The sequence below is a fragment of the Myotis nattereri genome (assembly GCF_964212035.1).
Source record: "Myotis nattereri genome assembly, chromosome: 18".
Lineage (NCBI taxonomy): Eukaryota > Metazoa > Chordata > Mammalia > Chiroptera > Vespertilionidae > Myotis > Myotis nattereri.
In genome coordinates this window covers 42812998-42827909 of record NC_138093.1, presented here as the reverse complement: position 1 = coordinate 42827909, position 14912 = coordinate 42812998, and the positions used below count along the sequence as shown (strand labels likewise).

General features: G+C 59.6%; 1 protein-coding gene across 1 annotated transcript; it reads right to left on the bottom strand.

The window, feature by feature from the left end:
- Positions 1-6658: 6658 nt before the first annotated feature.
- ADAMTS4 (ADAM metallopeptidase with thrombospondin type 1 motif 4) lies at positions 6659-14561 on the bottom strand. Its single transcript, XM_081112600.1, has 9 exons — positions 13874-14561; positions 12552-12875; positions 12310-12442; positions 11492-11662; positions 10581-10867; positions 10300-10486; positions 9770-9945; positions 8787-8962; positions 6659-8195 (listed from the first exon to the last, which is right to left on the bottom strand). The coding sequence occupies exons 1-9, from the start codon at positions 14474-14476 to the stop codon at positions 7772-7774; spliced, it is 2481 nt and encodes an 826-aa protein (XP_080968726.1). The 5' UTR covers positions 14477-14561; the 3' UTR covers positions 6659-7771.
- Positions 14562-14912: the final 351 nt, after the last annotated feature.

Sequence of the window (14912 nt, the reverse complement as noted above, 5' to 3'; positions counted from 1 at the left end):
GAAACTGTTATAACAGAAGGAACGGTGCGGGCGGAAGGGTGTGAAATGTTCCGATGTTAGCGCAACATGGTCGCTCCGTTAGATGCAGTGTTTGGTGGCCTCCCCTACCCCCTGCGCACGTTGATTCTGAGGAGCGGAGGTTCACACTGAGGACGCGAGTGACTCAGTGTCGCGGCTCATCGCGGCCGGCGGAGAGCGAAGGGCTGCCCCGGGGCGAAGGGGACCTGAGGACTGTCCACACACATCCATCTGCTTAGAAGACTGTTTCCTGGAACCATTTTACAACCCTGTGCGCAACTGATCTGTTCGACAGGCAAACGCTGCCCTTTCTGCTGGAGGCTCAATAACCCAGGACTCCCCACGTTGCAGAAAAAAGCAGTTTTTGCCTCCATTTTCATATTCATTCTGTATACCTGACCTGTAAATGAGTCTGCTGTTTAGATTTCCTTTTGAACCAGTTGTAACATCTTCCTAGTCCTCTCTGACTTAATAAAACCTTTAACACGTGTTCATTTTTATATGTGTACTGACAAGAACGTGACCAAACTTTAGACAGGCTCGGGTCCCCCGCTTGTCTGAACTGTCTTTCCAAACAGGCCTCACCTCGGGCCTCTAGCCACTTTCCAAGAATCCTCCAACATTAACATCGATCAGCCTGGCCTGCCTTTAGCAAAAATCTTATGTCTGTTTAGCAAGGTTCTCCCTACCCTCGATGTCATTTCCTATCTGCTGGCCCTCTGGTTCTGCTCATTGGCTAGTCATATCCACTGTCTGTACTCTATTCAGAGTTGAGCCCAATCTCTCTCATATTGGGATCGTCTTGACACCTATTGCAATAATCCCGAACAAAGTCTTCTTTACTATTTTAATAAGTGTCAGAATAATTTTTTCTTTAACCGTGTGTGAGTCATAATTTTACCTTTTTCTGAAAATTATCTTCTAACAGATGAATAGTCTTCTAGGCAGAGGAAACCATAAGGGCAAAGCCTGGAAATGAGGGAGAAATTAAGGAATTGGGGAAATTAAACATGGATCAGTCAAGCTGGACAACAGAGTGAAGAGAATAGTGAGATATGGGACTGGCTGGGTAAATAGATACTAGATCATGAAAAACTCCATAAACCACCTTCAAGGAGCTGGGCTTTATCCTGAGGGCAAGAGGAAGGCATTGTAGTGCTGTGAACAGGCAGCCCAAGGGTCACAACTTTAGGAAGCTTCCTCTGGTGGAGCATTAATTGGAAGCAGAGACACCATTTAGGAGGTTCCTGTAGAAAATTAAGTGAGATGAAGCTTATGCAGCATAAGGTGTTATTAGTGAGACCAGAGGGAAGAGGTGCTAAATTACTAGTCAGGTAGACTGAGACATGAGGAAATGATTCTACTCTTGTTCTAACTAGACTGTGTCTGAATTTCCAGTCCTGCAAAAATGCCCGTTTATACGTCAAACCTGCAGGTCACCCTCTGATTATCCGCTGAAGGACTAAAGAAAGAATGTTCATGTTTGCCTATCCAAGCTACCTGCCCCCATCATTCCAAACACTGGTCATGTAGAGGATTGCCATCCGGACCAGTGCAGAGGCTGAGCACAGAGCTGATTCTTCTCAAGAGTGTACTTTTTACTATAAGAACTCTGAACTTTTCTTTCTTCTTTGGAACATTCTGGGTATTGTTTCTACTTTGCAAACGCTAATACTATACCCTTAGATAAATCTGTATCATTTATTTCTGGGGTTTTGTTGAGGGGGGGCTGTTTGTTTGTTTTTAAATCTGAAATAGGTCTTGGAGATACAGCACCGCCTTTTCTTCACTTTGCTTTATGTTTTTTAAATATATTTTTATCGATTTTAGAGAGGAGAGAAGGAGAGAGAGAAACATCAATGATGAGAGAAAATCATTGATCGGCTGCCTCCTGTACACACCCTCCTGGGGATCGAGCCCACAACCCAGGCATGTGCCCTTGCTCAGAATGGAACCCTGGACCCTTCAGTCTGTAGGCCGAGTCTCTATCCACTGGGCCACACCAGTTAGGACAAAGCCCTGGTTTGTTTGTTTTTTAATATATTTTTATTGATTTCAGAGAGGAAGGGAGAGGGAAGGAGAGATAGAAACATCAATGATGAGAGAGGATCATTGATTGGCTGCCTCCTGCACACCCCCTACTGGGGATCAAGCCCAAAACCCAGGCATGTGCCCTTGACCGGAATCAAACCTGGGACCCTTCAGTCCAAAGGCTGACACTCTATCCACTGAGCCAAACCAGCCAGGGCAAAGCCCTGGTTTTTAAGGAACTCCCTGTGTGGTGGAAAGGATGGACTTAGATAATTGCTCCTCCGTGGTGCTCTGTTCCTATAAAACTGCCTTTCACCTTCGATCCTCCCTCTCTACCTGCCACCTTCCAACAACTGCCCTACATCCTGTTTCCAAGAACTTGCATCTCCACTCCATCCTGGCCAAACCCAGGACTTCATCATCACCTAGAACTGCTACATTTCTGAACATTTATATTCTAATATGCTGGTTTCCACCACAACCTCCTGCCTTTCTATATTCTGAATAAATCCCAGGCCCCTAGTGACCCCTCATGACAGACGCCAACACAGTAGAAGAAACCCAGCCTTATAGTAACAAACTAATTTAAAATAAGTTAAGGGGGGTGAGGGGTGGGGATGACGGCCTGTGCCGGGGGGTGGGGGAGGCCAGGGGAAGGTCAATGGGGAAAAAAGGGAGTCATACGTACTACTATTTGTAATACTTTAAACAATAAAATAAAATTAAGAAAAATGAAAATGAACAACAATCTATACCAATAATAGAGGAATATGCAAATTGTCTGGGATGCTGTCACAATAACAGTAACAACAAGCAGGCTGCCTGGGGTGACCAGGCCGGCAGGGGGGATAGTGAGGGGTGACCAAAGAACTGAACAGCAGGCTGAATGGGGCGACCAGGCCGGCAGGGGGGCAGTTGGGGGCGACCAGGCCAGCAGGGGGAGGTCAGTTGGGGCCGACTAGGCCGGCGGACGGGGGCAGTTGGGGGCGATCAGGCCAGCAGACAGAGGCGGTTAGGGGCAATCAGGCAGGCAGGCAGGTGAGCAGTTAGGAGCCAGTGGTCCCGGATTGTGAGAGGGATGTCCAACTGCTGGGATCCGGCCTAAACTGGCAATCGGACATCGCCCAAGGGGTCCTGGATTGGAGAGGGTGCAGGCTGGGCTGAAGGGACTCCCCCCCACCATGCATGAATTTTGTGCACCAGGCCTCTAGTCATAAAATAAAATAAGTTAAATCTCTATTCAGTTTCTCAAGGAAACATCAGCAGCGGGAGAATGGAGCAGGAGCACGTGTCAATGCACACCTCAAAGTCTGTAAAATTCTGTCTCTCCCAGTCAACATTTCCCACCTAGATGGTGGCCCTGCTCAGCGCCTTCAGTGTCACCTCCAGCTTCGCGTCTGCTCTCATGTCATGTTGGTTTTGTGTGACAGAGAAAAACTCAGAGCTGAGCCAGTGGAACTCTTCCTCCAGCTCCCCTCCTCTCCGAGGAGCTCAGTGCTAGCATCACTCCGGAAGTGGAGGTGACACCTCAGCAGGAGTACCTGTGTCCCCTCTGTGTGTGCGTGGGGGGTGGGGAGGGTCCTCTATCACGCACTCACCACACAGGTCTCACCTAACTCAGCTCCCAGACTGTGAACTGAGGACAGGGACCAGGTCTTCCCCTGAACAGAACCCAGACCTTCGGACACACATTCTACAAAAGAGCCCATCTTCCTAGTAGGTCCGACCTGATGGTTGGTATAATTGTTGTTCCTTATGCTAATGCTGGGGTGGGAGGGGCCAGGAAAGGAAGAGATTTGAGGGGGAGGGAATCTCAAGGTAGGACACTTACTGGAAGCCAAACACAGGGCCAGGCATTTACATCATTATATTCTTAGGTTCTGACCTCTCCATAAGGCAGGCAATGTACCCATTTTACAATGAAGAAACTGAAGCTCACCAAGATTGAATCATTTAAGATCACATCAAAGCTTGGATTCAGTCTGACTCCAAAAACCTGCATCCTTTCCAGATGCTGTGACAGTGTGATTTGATTTCACTTTGTAGCCCAATGGCTTATTTGAACAAATAAATGGGATAAACAGTCCATTTTAATTAGGAAATTAGGTCAATAAATATATTTTCCTGAGACTCACTTTCAGGCCAAAATTCTCATATTTCGTGCTTCTCAAAGCTTATTTTCATCTACGTTATCAAGAGAATGTGCTAGTGTGTCTGTATGTAGTTGGACATGTGTGTGTCACATGTGCTGTGTTTACAGGGTTTGGAGGGCCTGCTGCTGGCCATCCAGGCCGAGGGAGGCCTGAACCCTACCTCCTGCCCTGCCTTCCCTCCAAAGGCTGCGTCCGAGGCCGTCCTCTGGGGAAGCTGTTCACCGGTTGGGCCTCCTCCCCTCCCCTTTCTGAGGTTTTGAGAACTGGTGACTTCCCTTGCTGTCAGCTGGCAAGGCTCTGGGCAGCGACCAGCTTCCCCCAGTAACAGTCAAAGGGCGATGGTATTTGATTGGTTCAGAAGCATCCTCTTAACCAATAAAGTGTCAATACGTTGAATTCTACTTTCTTTCCCCCACAAGCCCTGGACAATGAGATGCTGGTTTTGTCACTTACTGTCAATCTTGTGTTTTAGAAAACAAAATGCTGTAATGCTATACGGAGACTGAGAAATGGGTCTGAGATGGGGTGGGTGTGGAATGAGTGGCCCGTCCCACAGCACCCCAGAAACTGGCTCCCCACCCCCCACAGAGGGAGTGGCTGGACAACTCCCAGACTCTCTGCTCGAACCACAGAGACGCCCAGGGGCAGGAAGCGTGAGGAATCCAGCACAGGACCGCCGCCTCCGCTCCGCAGTGCGTGTCTGACCTGCAGGGCCTTCTCCCCGCTCAGGCCCGCCCTCTCCAGCGCATCCTGTCCCTTTTCCCTCTGAGCCCGTGCTTGTCTCACCGCCTCTGCGCCTCCTGCTACCCCTGCTGGCCTCCCGCTCGGCCCTTGAAGGCAATGTCCGGAGCCTGGGGGGATGGGCTCGCTTGGCTCTTGTAGGCAGGCAAGCACTGCCCACCCCAGCAAGACGGAGCTGGACCCTGACGTCAGGGTCCGAGGCCGAGTCCACAGTCTGGGTCTGGGCAGGGAGGTGGGGGTGGGCCCTCTGGGAGGGCCAGGTCTCCTGGGACGAAGGGCCAGCTGCCCACTGCGTCTCCTCTCTCCTCCCACCGACCACAGAGGCAGCCAGGGCTCGGCCCTTTCTGGGAAAAGCTTCTCTGTGCCAGCCAGAGCCCTACTTCCTGGTACGGTCACAGGACGGTGATTTCCAGAGTGAACGGCCCTGCGTAGTAAGAGCCGCCAGGGTTCCCGGTGCTGACGTCAGGGTTCCCGGTGCTGACGTCAGGGTTCCCGGTGCTGACGTCAGGGTTCCCGGTGCTCAGGGCCGGGCCTGACTCACCCGCCCCCCCCCGCACCCCTCCCCCCGCCTCCCCCTCCGCCCCCCCCCACCCCCCCCCCCCGCCCCAGCGAGCTGGCTCCTCTGCCCGGCTCCGGGCTCCTCCTTGTGGCGCTCAGTCCTCCTCCCGGGAGCAGTGAGCGCCTCAGTCTGGGGCTGGCGGGTGGGCTAGCCTCGCTACCTGCATGGAACAGCCGAGGCCGCGCCGGCCTTGGCCCACCGCAGGGAAGGGGCCAAGCCCAGCAGTGGAGTCCCGTGTCCAGGAAGGAAGAGGGGGCGTGGCGCTGTTCCCGTGGGGACACAGGCAGGAGGCACAGCCCGGGACACACCTGGGTCAGCCCCGCCGCACCCTGGGGAGCGCAGCACACACAGCCCCCACCGCCCGCAGCCGGCCGAGCAGCTCCCCAGCTGCTGTGGCCTCACCTCTGCCACCCGCACCTCAGGGCCTCCTCCCACCTCCACAGGGAGCCCCCGCCCCGCCCGAGCAGTGCTGCAGCGGCCACGCAAGATTCCCATTTCTTGCAGGGTCTACCCTAGCCCTTTCCCAACCCGTTGCTGCCGGGACACACACGGGAGCGCAAGTCGCAGCTCAGAAGCACCCTCTGCCCGCGGAGGGGGTGTGGCCTCAGGCCTCCTGCCTGCCCCCCGCCAGCCCGCCTTCCATTCTCAGTTCCGTGCTGGCCTGGCGTCTTCCGAGCGGCCGGGCTGACACTGGCTGATTCGGGGACCCCGTCTCAGTAGTCATCACGGTAACCTCGCGCCGGGGTCCGCCTTCGCTTCGGGAAGCTGCAACTCGGGTTCCTAGAGCCGCGGGGGACCCGTGCAGTGAGCTCCTCGCACAGGAGCTCCCGGCTCTGACCTGATGAACCGCCCCCCGAAGCCAGGCCCCAGCTCCTGCTCCCACACGCTTTCTGCCGCCGCAGCCGCCAACGAGCCCCGCTGCTGAGGGCTTGTTTTTGTCCAAGTCGCCGTTCTTGGGATCTTTGCACCTTCACGTAGTTACTTATTGTGCTGGGAGCCAAGGGTTTATTTTCGCATGTGATGGGAGCCTGCAGAGATGGGGGACAGGCGCTCAGAACCAGGACAAGGTTCCGCCCATGCAGAGGCACTGAGCGAGGCTCGAGGCCACCTTCCAGCGCCTGGCAGGCCCCGTGGGCGGCGGAGACAGGCAGGTGAGTCCAGTGGCACTGCGTCCCCTGGGCAGATGCCGGTTGTTTATTCGTGTTGCTCCCGCCCCGCCACAGCCCTCCAGGAGGGGTTGCCATTGGCAACTGGGGAAGCGGATGCCGGCGATTGGAGCCAGGGTGCCGCCCACTCCCAGGGGGCACATAAATAACAGAATTCCGTTTACATTTAAACCATGGCGACCCGACTCCCGGGACCTGCCGCCCTGCGTCCTCCTTCCCAGAAAACAGCTCTCGGGAGAGGAAGGCAGGGCAGGCTGCACCTCACGCGCAGACACGCGCACATCTTCACACACACACACACACACACACACACGCACACGCACGCACATCACACACACATCTTCATACACACACACATCTTCACACACGCGCACATCTTCACACACACGCGCGCACACGCGCACATCTTCACACACACGCGCAGACATGCGCACATCTTCACACACACACACATCTACACACACACGCACACGCACGCACATCACACACACATCTTCACACACACGCACATCTTCACACACACGCACACATCTTCACACACACGCACACACACACGCACACATCTACACACACACGCACACGCACGCACATCACACACACATCTTCATACACACACACATCTTCACACACACGCACATCTTCACACACACGCGCGCACACACGCACATCTTCACGCACGCACGCACATCTTCACACACACGCGCGCACGCACGCGCGCGCACACACACACACACACACACACACAGGACACTGGGCTCATCACCCCACCCCAGATTTGCTGGCCAGAATGAGGCCACGAGGGGCAGAGGTCAGTTTCCCCAGAGCCCCTTCCTGGTGCTGATAAGTGAATAAATACTAAATAAATACAACAGGGCCACCCTGCCGCCTCCGCCTCCTATGACCAGCAGGGCAGAGGGCAGTTTAGACCGGACTGTCTCCCAGCCCTTGCACCCAGGTGGCTGCCTCCAGGGCAGGAGCAGGCAGGGCCGGCCTGCGCATCCTTGTTGGGGGGTGCGCCCTCCCCACGGTGTCCAGCACGAGGCTCCTTCGAAGCCCCCTCTCCCAGCTCAGTCTGGCGGCGCAAAGGCGCCGGGACGGTGAGGCTATTTCTTGCCGGTCCAGGGCCGCCTCCGCAGCACCTCCAGGATCTGCGCCTTTCGGTGCAGCCAGTCCCGGGGAGCAGGCTGCGGCGGAGGGGCCGGCAGGGGCACGAAGAAACTGTACCGGACGCGGGCATTCTGGGGGTCACCGGCCACCAGGACCTGCAGCATTAAGGGCTGGGCCAGGGGCCCGTGGCCGGCCAGCGTCTCGGCGGCTGCTGTGGCCCCGCTGTAGCGCAGGCTGACGGCCCCCGGCAGCACCACGTCGGTGGAGGAGGGCGTTAGCGTGTATTCACCGTTGAGGGCATAGGAGCCATTGGCGAGTCTCAGGGCCAGGTAGAGGCTCCGCACACCTGGGGGCTCCTGCTGCCGCACCAGGAGGTGGGTGGCCCCCGCCGGTATAGTGACCACACTGTTGTAGCCATACCTGTGGAAGGAGCAAAGGTGAGCTCAGCAGCTTCCTGAACCCCTCAGCCCTTTCAGCTTTGTGTGTGTGCATCTCTGTGTGCCTGATACGTGTGTGTGTGCATGTGTGAGAGCACATGTGTTAACACTGGCATCTATATGCACACATGTGTGTACATGCAAGTGTGATGTGTGCCTCTATATGAGTGTGTTCATGTGTGTGTGTGCATGTGTTGAGTGTGGGTGTACATGAGTGTATGTGTGTGTGTGTAGAGGGCTGTCTTCTTAGACATATGGGCGGTATCCAGCCTGGATTCCAGTACCTGCCAACGTGCCTCCACCCTCTGACCTCCGGACTGTCCACCGGCTGTCCCCTCGCTGAGGGGCCCTTCAAAGCCTGACCTCCTTGGTGCCTGTTCAGATCCTACTGTCCCCCCAGGAGGGAGGCCGCCTCCTGGGGAGCCTGTTGAGCAGGTGGGACACTGCTACCTGCTTGCTCATCCCTCTCCCTCACTAGACCCTCAGAGGAGAGACAGTGCTGCGCTCCCCTCTTCCCCCCAGGCCCTGAGGAGTGTCCAGGAAGGAGGAAGGGGGAAATAAATAGTGGATGAACCTGAACTTTCTGAAGGAGCCAGACTGCTTGCTGCAGCCAGAACCGTCCCCGCCGCACACCATGCATTTGTCGAATTTCTTTTTGGAGCCAATGACGCGGTCACAGCCGGCATGGATGCAGCGGCCTTGAACACAGACCGAGGTGCTGTCCGGGGAGCAGGGAGTCCCGTCTACCACCTGAGGAGAAGAAAAGGAGGGATGCAAAGGGTCCTTCCCACATCCAGAGGGGCTGGTAACCAAACGAGACCCACATCCCATGAGAGAGGGGCTGTGGATGGAGGGGGGAGGGGCCCAGAATGCCGCTGCCGAGGGCCTCTCTGCATCAGGCTCTGCGCTCCGTGCTGTATGAACATGCCTTCCTGGGGTTCTAGTGTTCCAGCACTGAGGCTCACGATTAGGAACTTGCCCAAAGGCTGCGTGCGGGCAGCCGGTGGCGAACCACGATGGGAAACGCAGGACTGAGTCCCAACACCAAGCCCTGAACCTTGAGGGCACCGTCCCAGGCAGCCGCCAGAGGGCAGCCAGCCTGCAGGAATTCTCGGCGCGGGCGGCGCGCACTCGGGGGGTCGCTTCCTTCCGCCCTGGCTCCAGCGCGGCCCCGTCACGGAGGAGTGCGGGCACCACTGCCCCCCGGAGGCCTGGCCGCCCGAGAGCTGACGCAGCACCCCTGGGGTTTGGCGGAGGAGCCCATGGGAAAGGGTCAGAGCCCTGCCCCGAAGGCCACATACCGGCCTCCTTTCTGCCGGAGCAGGGGACCGGGGGAGGGGAGGAGCCAGGGGGGAGGGCAGGCCGCACTGCCGATGGGCCCCTTGCCCGGAGCTGGGGTTCGTTTTCCAAACACCATGAACAGACAGGCCCGGGAGCCCGGCTGCCGGCCTGGCCGTGGGACAGCCGCGGGGGGCTGCGCCTGCAGAGGCAGAGGGCGGTGGGTGTGGGCGCAGGCAGAGGGCGGTGGGTGTGGGCGCAGGCAGGGCGGCGGCTCACCCGCGGCTCCAGCACGTAGTAGTAGCCCAGGGCGCGCGCCTGGCAGGTGAGCTTGCACCGGTCGCGGGCCGCCACGCCCGCGTAGCGGGGGACCCAGTCCATGGGCCCCGGGAAGCTCTTGAAGAGGTCGGGGCGGTGGTTGTAGGCCGCGCACTGCTCTTCGCGGAAGGTCAGTGCTGTCGGGGCGACAGGCACAGTCAGGGCCTTGCCCCCCACCCCCCGGCAGCCCCTGCACCCGGCCCCTCCGCTCCCCCAGCCGGCACCTCGCCGCCCGGGAGGGCAGGTCCTGAGGGGTAAACGCTGCCGCCCCGGCAGGGACATCAGCACCTCCTGGGTTCCCGAAGCGCTCCGCCCGCACCCGGTCCTGCTCCCGCCCGCACCCGGTCCTGCTCCCGCCCGCACCGGTCCTGCTCCCGCCCGCACCCGGTCCTGCTCCCGCCCGCACCGGTCCTGCTCCCGCCCGCACCCGGTCCTGCTCCCGCCCGCACCCGGTCCTGCTCCCGCCCGCACCCGGTCCTCCGGGGCCTCACCTGAGCCCGCGGGGCAGGCCTGGGAGCTGCAGGAGCGGAAGCGGGTGCGGCGGCCCTCGCAGTACTTGCCGCCGTTCCGGGGGACGGGCTGCGTGCAGTCCCGGGAGGAGAACTGGACGCCGCCCCCGCAGCTCCGAGAGCAGCCGCCCCAGGACCCCCAGGGACCCCAGCCGCCGGCCTGTGGGACCTGCAGCCGCACAGAAGAGAAGGTGGTAACTGTGCTCCCTCCTGGGCACCAGGCCACCCCTGCCCCAGGCCTCTGCCCCTGCCTGCTGCCTCACCTTGAAGTCCTGGAGTTGGTCCACATGGAGGCAGCGGCCCCCCATGCAGGCCTGTGCGGGCCCACACGGGGTGCCGTCGGCCCAGGGCGAGTGCTTGGTCTGGCACATGGCGTGGCCGTTGAGATGGCCAGAGCACCAGAGGGCAGCACAGGGCGGCGGCAGCTGTGGACAGTGGTGCGAGTCAGGCCCGAAGGTCAGCTGGCACTGGCGGTCGGCGTCATAGTCTTTGCCAGGGAAAGTCACAGGCAGGTGCAGGGGAGCCTCCGGCTTGTCTAAGAGACAGTGCCCTGGGAGGGCAGGACCCGGGCTCAGAGGTGGGCTCAGGCCCTCGAGATGGCCACCGAGGGCTTGGGCTCCTGGGCCCAAGGCTCTGGGACCCACATCCCAGGCGTGCACGAAGCTGTAAAGAGCTGGCTGCTTCCTGCGTGAGGAGCGCCGGCTCACTGCTTGTCCAACCACCTCATTCCATCCCGGCCAACAACACCTACGAGCTGTTGCCATCACCAGGCCTGTCTCACAGGTCAGCACAGAGGCAACGTGCCTTTCAGCACACACCCCACATCCAGAGAACAGACCAGGACACGACCCAGCCGCACCCCTGCCTCCCCGACCAGCCACAGAGCCGCTGAGCCTGGTCCCACCAACAGCCCTGCCCACGGACGCCCACCCTGCTGGGCTTGCACAGCTCAGTGACAAGGCAGCTGCCTTCACTGCAGCTCATCCCAGTGTCGGACAGCTCTGGCCCTTAGAAGGCCAGTCTAATTCAATTGAAAATGTGCCACCCCTGGCAGCATCTCTCACCCCGTCCCATGCTGCAGTGGGAGCCCACTCAGCCCACGCAGAAGGAGGCAGAAGAGCACAGTGGGTGCAGGGCTGCATCGCGCCAGGGAACAGGCGGGAGGGCTGCCTACCGTAGCCATTGTCCAGGAAGTCCGTGATGAAGCGGGCACTGCAGGGGGACCAGGGCTCCTCAGGATCCACGTGAGCCATTACGGGAGCCATGACATGGCGGGAGGTGCTCCCAGGCCCGTTCAGGCCCACACATGGCTTTGAGTTGTCATGGAGCATGTTGAAGACATGGCCTGTGAGAGCAGAGGGCCTGCTGCAGTCAGGGGTCCCCTCCCTGGCAGCCTCATAAACGTGGCTGCAGCTGTGGATGGTCCTGCCTGTCCCCAATCCCCTCTGATGCTCTGAGGGCTGCTCAATATATAGCCCCCCCAGAGCTCTGCTTCCCCTTCCCCCCAAAATATGCTCAGGGTCCTTCCTTACCTACTTTCCCTTGTAACCAACACTCCCAACCCTTTACCCACCATTCCCTCCCCAGCTCTCCTGAATAATACCTCTTTCAATACTGTGCTATCTTCCCATATACATGCACACACTCACTCACACCCCCGCACATGCCTGTCTTATGCCACACACACACATTCACATACCCACACAGTAATAGGTTTTCACATACACTACACACTCACACACATGCATACATATACATACTCGCACACACATGCATACTCACACAGTTACAGTGGCTTCCACATGCTAGCTCACTTAATAGAAAACCTAAGTGTGTGTCTACACCCAGAGAGAGGGGGATGGCCCTGGACCGAGGTACGGAGGGAGGAAGAAACACCTTGACCCCATCTGCACGCTGGTGAGCTCATTGTCCCCGCGCCTCACCCCTGCCGCCTCTCACGCATCCCAGACACCACAGTCCCCCACCCCGTACCCAGTTCGTGAGCGGCAGTGAAGGCCGACTGGAGCCCGTCGTCCTCCACGATAGCGCAGCTCCGAGCCGGGTCACACACGGTCCCCACATCGGCCATGCCCAGAGTGTCACAGGTGGAGACCCCACACAGGTCCTGTGGAGGTCGCAGAAGATGCATGAGGACTCGGCACGGGGTCCCCTGGGCTGCCACCCAGACTACGGGGCTCGGGCAGGCGCCGTTCCCATGGTGCCGACGGGCCTACCTGACGGGTAAACAGAATGGCTGTGTCAAAGTGATCCGGGTCCGAGTCCTCGGGCGTGTTGAGCCCTCGCTGCCAAGCACAGAAGTGGTGCAGGGTCTGGGCAGCACTGGGCCCCACTGGGGGCCCTTCCTGGCCCGGCCCCAGAACCACCAGCCGCGTCACCACCAGGCTGACGGGGTTGCGGATGCTTGGGTGCTTGAAGGCCTTGGCTGCGGCGGCCATGACCGTGAGCAGGTAGCGCTTCAGCCCTGCGCCATGAAACGCTGCCATCGTGTCGTCCGCCACCACCAGGGTCTCCACAAATCTACTCAGGGAAGCAAAGCGCTGGGAGAGAGGAGAGGAGGCCTCAAATAGCTGCCCAGCCACAGGCCCGACCACTTTCCTTCCAGCGCTTCCCGGTCTGGAACTGGGCAGAGCAGGCTGGTCCCACACACCACACCCACCAGGTGCCCCGGCTGGCTGGTCCCTCCCCCAGCCCCAAATCCCAGAGCTTTTGTGGGAACTCTGAGAAATCAGCTGTTGGTTCAGAGAGAGGAGGGGCGCCGCTCCCAGGGCTGCCTGGTCCCCAGTGGTGAAAAGCAGCTGGGACTGCTTCTGGGAGGGGCTTTGGGCGCCCCCAGGCCTGACTGTGGCCAGGCCTGCAGTTCTGGGCTGCAACGTGTCTGCCCTGTGTGGTTGGAGGAACAATTCAGTCAGCAGCCGGGGCTGGGGCCAGATCTCAGCGTGGCGGGTGTGGAGGGAGCGTCTGGACTGGATTAAAGCTGGAGAGGGAAGGAGGCGGGAGGAAGGGGAGCCCGGAGTGGGAAGGAGGGAGGAGGGAGCCTCGCAGCCTTGCAGGCCAGGATGCAGTGTGGAGTGCCTCTCCTCCGTCCACTCCTGCCCTAGTTTGCAGTTTGCCAGGACAATTTGGAAGGCAGTATAGGAAGCCAGAAGCCAACTGCTTGGGCCTCAACTCTCACTCCTTTAGCTTGTGTGGTGGTGGTGGGGGGGGGGGGGGTTTGGGGCACAGGAAAGAGTCAAGGCCAAGAGAGTGAGCAGAGACTTCCACCTGGGCCCGAGCAGCAGGGTGCCAGGCCGCGCTGGGTGGGGAGAGGGGGGGTCATTCCCAGCACAGAGCCTCCCACTCACCTCCTGGGACCCTGCTGGGATCAGGGTAAGGGCAGGGAGCAGCCAGCACCTGCCCGAGAAGGCTCATGGGAGGAGAAAAGCAGGCCACACGAGGGAAGAAGCAGAATGACCAGAAGTGGAAGTGGGCGGGGCGAGGGGACACGGGTCAGGGGGCAGGTAAGGCGGGAGGGGCTGCAGGGCTCTGGGTGGCCTACCTTGGCTCTTCGGGGGCTGGGCTTGGGGTTCTTGGGAGGCGCCTTGACGCTGCACATGGGGCCCTGGCCGCTGGCAGGGCTCTTCCGGCGTAGGACGTGAGCCCCAGGCCCCCCAGCAGAATTAGGGACGCCTCCCTCCAGGGGCTGGATGTGGAGCTCGGTCCCCCGATACTGCAGCACCCCTAACAGAGCTCCCTCGTCCCAGTGCAGAGATGCCACCGACTCCGGATCTCCGTTGATGGTGCCGGTGAGGAACGTGCCCGGCTCCGCCCCACCCAGCAGCTCCGGCGCCCGGCCCAGGTACTGCACCGTCAGCCCCTCCACCCGCACGCCCGGGTCCTGCTCCAGCTCTAACAGCAGCATCTCCCCAAAGGCGGGCAAGCGGTACCACAGCCTGGCCGGGGCGCCCAAGCCAGGCAGGACGCTGCCGTTGAGCTTCTCTGGAAACACGATCTCCTCCTCCCGGGGGAGGGGGCTGGCTGGCCTGGCTGAGGGCAGGAGGGAGGCCAGCAGCAGGAGCAGGGTGGGGAGCAGACGGGAGGGGGCTCCCCACAGCCAGCAGCCGGCCCAGCCCCCCTTGGAGTGCGGGTCCGTCGGGGACATGGCGGGTGCTGGAGCTGTAAGGACTGACGCCGGTGGCACGCTCCCTTCACGCCCGCCTGTGGAAAGCTCCCTCGGCAGCCTTGGCTCGGCCAGCGCCAGGGTCAGACAGCGTTTCAGGGGGCTGGGGACCTTCAGGCGAGGTGGAGAGAGCGTGGCCCTTGGCTTGAGCAGGGTGCCTCGTGGCCAGTCCTGCAAACCCTCTCCTGGGAACAGCCTCTCCAGGCCTCTGGCTGCCCAGACCCTGCTTCCCGCGTGCCTGGGTCTGTCTCTCTCCTGCCCTCTCTCGCGGTCTCTGCGCCTCTGGGTCTCCCTGAGGTTCCTAGCAGACTCTCCCCGCCAGCTCTTTTAAGTCTCCCCAGTCTCTGTGATTGGCTGAGCTGTAAGCCATTCAGCCAGCAGCTCTGATGGTGGGACTCAGATGGTGTCTCATTCTTTC

What these genes read in the sequence shown, in the direction of transcription:
- ADAMTS4 (XM_081112600.1), bottom strand. Translation starts at nt 14,476, where the DNA reads ATGTCCCCGACGGACCCGCACTCCAAGGGGGGCTGGGCCGGCTGCTGG. An exon ending in ACCAACTCCAGGACTTCAAG is followed by an intron (nt 10,487 to 10,580) that starts GTGAGGCAGCAG and finishes GTGCGGCTGCAG; the next exon opens with GTCCCACAGGCCGGCGGCTG. An exon ending in ACTACGTGCTGGAGCCGCGG is followed by an intron (nt 8,963 to 9,769) that starts GTGAGCCGCCGC and finishes TCTTCTCCTCAG; the next exon opens with GTGGTAGACGGGACTCCCTG.